Here is a 9582-nt window from a genome sequence, read left to right as displayed (position 1 = left end):
TTTATATTCAAATTCAATGTAACAACTAAAGTGTGGATCATCTCCCTTTATGTGGGGCCCACAAGTAACAAAATATTTATTTTAAAAATAAAAATAAAAATAAACCATCACCCTAATATTGTAGTCATAAACAAAAACAAAAAAACTGGTTTCTACACGTTTTACTAATCACGTAGTTTATATTATCCAACAAAGAGAGACTACTTCCTTTGGTTTTTTGCACTTGTTCGTCATTCAATTTCTACATTCTTCATTGCAGGTCATAGAACGCTTCATTGCATTATTGTAAAATCTCTCCAACCAATTTGCTTTGATCGTTAAATCATATATTCTTCTTCGATATTACCAACCAATAACACATCATTCAGCTCCACATAAAAATCCAAAAATTCAAATTGTCCATGTAAACTTGCTTTACAACCTTTAGTCAAAACATAATTTGTTCCACCCAAAATGAAATATGAATTTATAAACTAAATTGATTAGTTTAAATGGATAAAATCTTCCCAGCTCTCACAAGGCTTAGCTAAGTTGATTAGTAAAACTTGCCTAATCTACTTGGAAATGGCTGGCATCTTTATCATCTCATAAGATCTAAAAATCCCTTGGATTACAAATTCCTTTGATGAAAAAACATCTGGCTCTATGTTTTTCACATTGTTAATGGTCAAAATCCTGTAAAATCAAAACCTTTGGTAATGTTTGGATATCCTTGTCCTCAAGTGAAACGGATTCAGTATTTTCCAAACCTTTTCTATAAAATGAAGTACCCGAAGTATTGCAGATCGATGGGGTTAGGAAATGGAATTGAAAATAAGATTAAGTCTCCTCTTTACATAAATTATTTATATTATTATTATATATATATTATATTTTTTTTTATTGGTGCTTTTTTAATACTATAAATGTAATGCCGCAAAGGTTGAATCTAATACCTCTCCACTGAGAAGTATGGATCTTTACCATTCCACCAAGCCTGCATTGACAATATTATTATTATTATTATTATTATTATTATTATTTGTTTCAAATAAAATGATTTTGACTGTTGGATTATGGTGATCCAAATGTCAAAAATCCAACGTCCAACAAGAGTTAACAAGAGGACGTCAGTATTGGATCAGATAAAAATCCATCAGAAAAATGTTGCTCCACATACTTTGTGTTCTCGGGGGGAATTGATGACTGATTGGGAGCTAGAAGCAATAAAGGTTGGTTTACAATGGGCTATAGATGCTGGATTTCAGAGAATCATTATTGAATCAGACTACCTGTCTGCTATTCAAGCTTTTAATGCTGAAGCTGATGCTCCCTTGGCTGCCTTTCCTGTGGTGGAAGACATACTAGAACTTGCACTTTCAAAAGCCTGTATCGTTTTCTCTTATATTCCCCGCTCTTCCAATTTTATAGCGGATTGTTTGGCCCATCGTGGCATCTCACTTGGTTCCAGGTGTTTCTGGCCTGTGAACGCCCCCTGGTTGCAAGACTTGATTGCTCTTGAGCCAGGCTATGTTGTTTCCCCGTTTCCTTCTTATGAATAAAATCACCCTTCACCAAAAAAAAAAAAAAAAAAAAAAATGTCAATTCACTCTCATTGTTTGCTTTTCTTGAATATAATCAAGTTCAATCCCCGTGACCAATCCATGGTCCACCCAAATACTCAACTGTGTTTACTATTTCCAAGTTTAACGCAATAGATAATTTATCTATTTGTTTTTTTGCTAGAATAGGTAATTTATCTAAGTGTCTTGAGAACAATCTATAAGGTGTTTACTTTAGATTATCGATTTAGTATAACCAAATAGAATCTTCAAATAATCAAATAGAAAGTGATAAGTGTAAAATAATAGCCATCTGGGACTAATCGTTGTTGGTTCAGTGATTCAGGTCGAACTCGTTTGATAGCTGAACCTAGAGGTATCGTAAGCGTGAAAGAACCCGACGATTATAGAAATAAACGTGCTCCCGTAAAATTCAAGATAGATGATCGTGCTTTGATAAAGCAGAGTTTGAGTGAGAGACAAACTCTTTAATTTCAAATTTGAATTATATTTCACTTGGTTACTTAATAGTTGGTATTCTATTTAAATTTATTTCCTTGTATATCTCAACTTTCTATTCATGTAATTGATTACACTATAAATACAATACTCAAGCTAATGTGAAGTATTGAGCATTCAAAATCAAATATCATAATTCTTTCATGCCTTACATGAAAATTGTAACTAATTCAGATGAAAGGGGGGAAAACCCTATGATCCATATGATCGGAAGACTACGAAAGATAACTATTAATGAATTTGACGATCGACAATAAGAGTTTAATTATCTATAAACTAGAGTATGACATAAATCATAGGTATTTGAATCGTTTATCTCCATTATCGTTTTTAATTAAGCTATGCAATTAGCCAGAGCTCTGTGGGGGATTCACTTATAGTGGGGGGGATTCACTTATTGATTTAGTATTCGGAGGTGATTTTCCGACCACTGAGTCGGCCCACATCTAATGTTGTTTTACACGAATTCCTATATTACAAAATATATACACACAATCACTCCAAAATGGTTCAATTGGCAAAAACCAGCATGTCATGTTAAATACTTAAGAATTCAAATCCCTTTAAGGCCAAGAAAAAGCACCATATATAAAATACACTAAATCATATCCCCACTACATACAAAGCTATCCAAAGATTACCCAAATGAGCCATGCGTTTTTTTTTTTGGGGTAAAGAACAAAACATTCAGAGAGTCACCCATAAGTGTACACATTTCTCCATCACCTATATTAGCGTGAGTCACTTTTATGTGTTGGTTCACGGGTCACAATAGGTAAAATTAAACCCACCCAACCTAAACCGGATATCACTTACTGCTAATTATAGTTAGGCAGCTATTAAATAGTAAACGGTCAGAATGATTATGATGCCAGATCGACGGTAGCATTTAAAAGACATGTAACGTAGTTGGTACGGTTAATATTAAAGAACAATCGCTGAGCTGGCCTACACGTGGGAAAACGAAACCGAAAGAAGAAGAAGAAAAAGAAAAAGAAAAAGAGAGAAAGTGGTAAGAGTAATTTCCTTGCGCTGTTTCGCACGTGTGTCTCGTTCACTCGGGAGTTGAGACGGCGAAGGAAGCTTCTCTCTCACTGACCACTGTAGCAGTTGCCCTTTTCAGCTTCCGTCTTTAATTTGATCCTGTGCGTTGATCGAAGAACTTGTAAGAGAGAGAGAGAGATGGATCTGGGTGAGTTATGGGCGATTTTCGGTCCCGGTTTTGCCGGTGCCGTATTTGGTGCCGGCTGGTGGTTCTGGGTCGACGCCGTTGTTTGCAGTTCCGTCAAGGTCTCCTTCGTGCATTACCTTCCTGGTTTGTTCCTTTCCCTTTCTCTTCTTCTTATTATTTTTTAACCTCATCTTATGTAGTCGTTTTTAATTTTGATTTGAATTGTCCCAGGGATCTTCGCCTCATTGGCGGCTTTGATGTTCAATTGCGTTAGAAAAGAAGACATTGATTACTCTCCCTACGACGAAGGAGAGTGGAGGTGAGTCTTTTATCCAAATTTCGACTTCTCTTTATGTATAATTTCATCTTTTGTTGTTGTTTATCTGTTGAATCACGTCGAGGGCATCCAGAAATTATCATATGGGGGATGCAGAGGAGATAAAAACTATTAATTACTTAAATATGCTTACTTATGATACTTTAGGTGTGATCCAAGACTTGAAGCGTGTGATTTGGTGCTTATCCGTTATCACAGTTGCTTGTTTAGCATTCTATCTCAAGGCTTGGGCTCTTCACTCTATTACTCAACTTGAATTTGAATCACTCTTACTTCCAGAGTAACTACTGTATATTTATAGTTTAAAATGGGGTTCGCTACATTATTTGCATCATTACGGGTTCACCAATAAATTGGAAAATTGCTGAACAAGTTTTTGGTGCTTCATTTTTCTCGCAAACACATACATTAAGAAGAGATACCAACTGCGTGAATTGATGATTACAAATGTTGGCCCCTGTTGGCTTGTCAAGGAAACTGAGTTTCAATTGAACTCAAAATTGCCTCCCTTGCTGTGGCTTCATGTATCATCTTCTATGCTGGTATTTGGTAGCAATGGTGGTGGCTGCTGTTGCTGATTGTGTTGAGCATCAGCCTGGTATGGATTGATACAATCTGATAGGTTTCTTTCATTCCCTATTCTTTTCCAGCTTGTATCATCTAGAGGCCTGTATGGTGACGCAATTGATCATCGGTCCTAAATGTTTGAATGCTTACTATGAGGTAGACGGGAAGTTAAATTATTGAATTTGAGGCTGGTATCTGACATGTGATGTGGTCAATCCAAGTTTCCCACAATAGAAATTGTTGGAATTCCATATCATTCTTCAGCGTGTCACAGTTAGATGAACTGCCCAAGGCAAGCCTCCACAGTTGTCCGTTTACCTTTATCTGAATCTTATGCTAGTTAAATTGGCTTGCTTTACTATACCAATAGCAGTTATGGCCAGAACTTATTGACTCTTGGCATGTATGTTGATTTTTCTATAGTTCATCAAGTTCCTTTGATTGTGTCCTAGCAGTCTTTGGAACCTATGCATCGTGGGTTCATTGTTTAGTGTGGTTTTTCAATACTGTACTTTGTACCTAGACTGGTTAATGCCAGTGAGAGATCAGCTTGTGACAGGATCACGGATATCAGGACAGAACCAGATTGGAAGAGACTAGATAAACTGATGAACTATAACTGTACATGAAGTTACAAAAGAAAAGGAACAAAGGAAATGATTATGAATCACCACCTGATCTCTAAGGGTGAGATCTTCTGGTGGCTCAACCTTGGAATCACCTCCAATGGTTTCTGAAATCACGAATAGGAACATACTGAAACCATCACTGTTGGGAGCACTTGAATTACCACAGAACCAAAGGCTGAAGCCAAAGTTTTCACTAATCAAGTTTTGCGTTACATGGCATATCAAATCACTAGTTTATAGACTAACACTTCCACCTACTACCTGTAGCAGTACTCACAAATAGAAACTTGGTGAAACTTTTAAACTGGAGAACCAGGGATTCTGAAAATAGAAACTTTTTTGAGCTTCTAGAGTTACCGAACAATTTTCAACGGTTCTTTAAGGAAACATAAACATTTGATATGGTCAACTCAATATAGACACACCTAACCTAACCCAAATTTTCCTGGAAACTGAAAATTAAATTAGAAACTAATGCCCAACCCTGCATGTGAATCAGATCCCTCATACATGGGCCTATAGAGTTGGACGTTAACAATGGACAACTGCAAAACACTTGGATCATGGCCCATAAATGGGACTTATAATTTAGTCTATCAGAACAATTAGGTTACCAGAGGCGTTGGAGGACCAGTTGAGAATTTATTAATAACCATATGTGTTATAGCTATATAATGTTATACAGTTACGTTTTTATGCAATAGAGATGCCATACATTATAATTATGTTAGTCATGTCTTAGTGTGGGAAAGTCAACTTATAACAATCTTAGGATGAAGTCTAAATGCATTTATAAAAAACCAAAGGATTAAGCATAATCAACGTAGACTGTTTGTCTTACTCATGAAGTGTCAACAACTTGTTCTGTTTCCTTGCATCCAAGAAAGAATCTGTATGCCTGGGTGAGTCTTCGACAACTATGTCAAAAACAACTCTGAGCCACACTTTCTTCTCCCCCTTCTTTCTTTTGCTGGAGTTCTTCACACTTGTCCACTTCATTTGGAGATAGTAGCTGCCAATGTTGAACTATGATGAATATGATGCGTTTGGTAATCTTTAGAATCAATATGTTTGTAAGGGCTGACAAGGACACCATTGATTGCTGGTCTTATCTATGATGTTATCATGAAAGTTTAGGGGCTTAGTTTTGGTTTTGTAGTTAATGTATCTTTCACCACTTGAAATGCAGTGACATTTTCTATATCGGTCGTTTAAATAAAGTTGGTCTTGTCTTATTTATTGTCTTTAGCTTACATAGAAATGACAAACTCTTTGTAATTAAGCTTCATCATGCATGGAAACTTCTTCTCAATCTCGCTTACTACTATTTAGGTTTATTTTTGTAATGCTGCTGGATTCTCTCTCTATGTCTGTCTGTCTGTTTCACATATGTACACACATAGCATGCTCTGTTATGATGTCTGCTAGCACTTTCTATCTTTTTGTGTCTACACTCTTGGTTGTTCACATGTATGGAAGTGTGGTCCTTGAGCACTTTTCCTTGGCAAATTGGCTGGGCAATGGCAAAGAAAAAAAATGATGCTGGGTGTGTCAACTCAGCCACCACTGTCCTGTGGACTGAAAGCCACTTTTTCGACTTTGCGGCCAGCAAAAAATGCAACTGGCTCCATCTTGTCCAAACACCACCAGGATGGTGTGGACCATCCTGAGATTGTTTTTAGATGCTTAAGCAATTTTCTTGAATTACGGTCAATGATCATCTTCACTAACACAACATCTGGTCTGCAGATTGAAGCTTTGGCTTTTCTTTGCTTACGTTGTATCCTTTGTATCTCTAGCGGCATCTGTTGGCTTATTAATACAAGATTCGCTTGTGAAATCTGGTCCTTCGGTGTGGACTGGGGTTGCAGGTGTCCTGCAATGTGTATTTGTGTTAGTCAGGTATGTGGTCTTTTGCCTCAAATCAACCTGGAGTTTTACATTTTTGGAAATGATCCTATAAGTATAGATGTGTCTTTAGTAATTATAATATCTTGATAAACATCTGGGTGAAAACTTAACTTAGTTGGGATGCCCTGTGAAATGAGGGTGCAAGAGCAAGTTGAGTAATACAGATGTTGTAAGCCTGGTTCCGAACCTCTGTAGAGAGAACCCTGGACAAATTCAATTCAAATTGCAAAAAGCAGGTTATGAAGTTGGCTCTGAAGAAGAAATAAACTGGCATTTTCAACTGCAGATTCAAAAGTCATCATATAATTCCTGCCGCGTACATTCCATTCTAAGTTATTAAAGTTAGTACAGCCAGGATGTTGATCATTTCTAACTTCAGAAAGTTTTCTTTTGTGCATGTAAAAGACAGCTTAATTATCACATAGAACCAAAATAGCTATTACCATAATAAATGGCTCAAAAGTTGTGTTGACTTCAATCTCAATACGCCAGCTAAATATATGCTGCTAAAACTGTGATCCCCATAGGGTGTATCGTTTTCTTCTTTGTGCTCCTCTCTCTCTCTCTCTCTCACACACACACACACACACACACACACACACACACAAACACACACACAAAAAAAAAAACAAAAAAGACAGTCCATGACACTAAAGAGATGCTTTCAAGGGCATGTAGTGCAAGATTCAGCAAGAATCCTAGTGCTGATATGGGGTTGGGAGGAATAAATATGAAGGGAGAGGTGGTGAGAGAATATATGGCAAAATTTAGTTTCTGTGTATCTATTTCAAAGGATTAAGTATGCAGTAGGGGTGTGACTATGAACTGGAGGTTGCAGGAAAGATTCATCTTGTCTTTTGATTAGGGGTGTTTCCCAGATTAGGGGCACAGTTTCTAATGGTTTTTACTTCGACATATTATTCGCAGATATGGATCCTTTTTCTTTGGGAGTGGCAGTTAGAAGCCTAGATGCAGGATTTGAAACCAGACCAACACAGATATGAATAGCTCTTTATGTTTTGTTATGCCCTCACTGGTTTGGTTTTCAGATGCATTATACCTTTTTGTTAATTGTTGCTGGAGATCTGCGCTCACCTAGTGTTTTTACAACTTTCCGTGCCTTGGTCACCAGGGCCTTGTCTAGGTATTGTCTTGGCCACAAAAGCCTTCCCCCCCGGGTTTTCCCTCGGTCATCTTGGCTGGTTGTCCTAGGCAGAAGCCATTATAGGTTTTACTTGCTTTTTGGAACTCATTTATGATTTAGTGCTTTCATCGGCTAAGAATGGTCCATGTTTTGGGTTCCATCAAGGAGCTCAATGAGTGGGTTGTTTTGCTAAGTCATGATTTCTTGCCATCTTTGTTGATTGAAAACCATATTTGCACTCTCAAACAAATTGTGGATGGGATGCCCAGAGATCTTGTTTCTTTTGAAGATTAAGGGTAGTTGCCCTGGGAAAGAAATCATTGCTATTTGGATTCTATGCCTAATTTTCCACATCTTATCTTCCGTGACAAGGGGTTTGGTAGTAGTTCATCTTGGTGGGGGGGGGGGGGTTTAAAATGAAAGGAACATAGAAACTGAGATTAACTAATCCTGAGAATCATGGAAATTAGAAAAAGAATGTTCCCTTTTGCCATTTGTTGCATTCAATTAAATACACACTTATTGATCGGTTAACATTTCATGTCTTTTTTGGTAGAAGTGAACATTTCATGTTTCCTCAGTTTTATACTTCATATATTACCCCCAGTAGATATTAAAGTAACTTGCTCAGGATATTAGTAAGCAGCAAGTACTAACATAACCTGAACTAAACGTACTCTATGCATCTTTTGCTTAGTACGGGCCTAGGCCCCTGCTAGTGCCTTGGCTTTTCCAATGTAATGAAATTGAAAGATGCACATGCTAATGCATGTTTTTTATGCTGATTAAATCTAAGTCCTAGTTCTTCTCAATGTCTTTGCTTTTGTTTAGTTCTTGTCTTTCAGTTGCTTTTCTTGTTTGTTTCTGTATACTGTATTTTATTTTATTTTATTTCTTGGAAGAGGTTTCCTTGTTGTACATTCCGGAGGGCATCTCTTGACTGGCATTTCTCAGCAACCTGTTCAAATTGAATGACTCTCTCTCTCTCTCCTTTCTATTTTCTTGCCTTGACTGCATCTTGGTGGTAAAAAGATGCTCCCAACCTAGGTCTTCTTTTACCAATTTTCTAACCTGGTTCTTCATTATTATAATTAATGGTCGTGGTTGTGATCTCCATTTTCATGATTATATGATTCTGATTGGTAATTACATTAATCTTTGCAGTGGGCTGATGTACTGGACATCTCATTCAGACTAAGATGGGGAACCTGGATGCTGATGATTTTGCATGGAAATGAGTGCAACTCTACTCTAATTTGTCTTTTTGGTTTGGGGAAAAAAAGGAGTTGCTCTTGCTGTACAATTCTCTCTTTTTTTGGGGAGCACGGGTTTTTTTTTTTTTGGGGGGGGGGGGGGGGGGTGGAATCTGGTTGTAAATGTGTATTTTGATAATCTTGACTACAAATATTGTACAAATGGTTATGAACCAACTAAAAACCGCTCATGCTGAAGAATTCTGGTTTGTCAAAAACTTTTAGAATTTAATATCAGTATTTAACTGATAAATTTAGAGAGAAGTTAATTCAGTTGGTCATTTGGTTTCAATTCACGGATATCATTGAACTAAGGTATGTAGCATGGAGACTCTACACGGTTACTCGTTCCTTTGGAGCTTGGTTTATTTTTTTGGTAAAAGGTGAATCTATTCAAGAAGTGCTGAGGATGTGGACGAGCAATGCTCTAATAACCACTCAGAGGAACATGGCCACCTGGCATGCACAAACCGTGAGTGCCTTCCTTTGAAGCTAAGAGATCCGTTGAAC

At 37.2% G+C, this 9582-nt stretch overlaps 1 protein-coding gene across 1 annotated transcript; it reads left to right on the top strand.

Moving 5' to 3' along the window:
- Positions 1-3118: 3118 nt before the first annotated feature.
- LOC149021210 (uncharacterized) lies at positions 3119-9144 on the top strand. Its single transcript, XM_089149477.1, has 4 exons — positions 3119-3375; positions 3463-3550; positions 6514-6666; positions 8984-9144. The coding sequence occupies exons 1-4, from the start codon at positions 3243-3245 to the stop codon at positions 9015-9017; spliced, it is 408 nt and encodes a 135-aa protein (XP_089005603.1). The 5' UTR covers positions 3119-3242; the 3' UTR covers positions 9018-9144.
- Positions 9145-9582: the final 438 nt, after the last annotated feature.

This window comes from Hakea prostrata, chromosome 3, assembly GCF_041222555.1.
Source record: "Hakea prostrata isolate BN-2017 chromosome 3, UWA_Hpros_2, whole genome shotgun sequence".
NCBI lineage: Eukaryota > Viridiplantae > Streptophyta > Magnoliopsida > Proteales > Proteaceae > Hakea > Hakea prostrata.
Note: the sequence above shows the minus strand (reverse complement) of the source record. Positions and strands in the feature narration are given on the sequence as shown.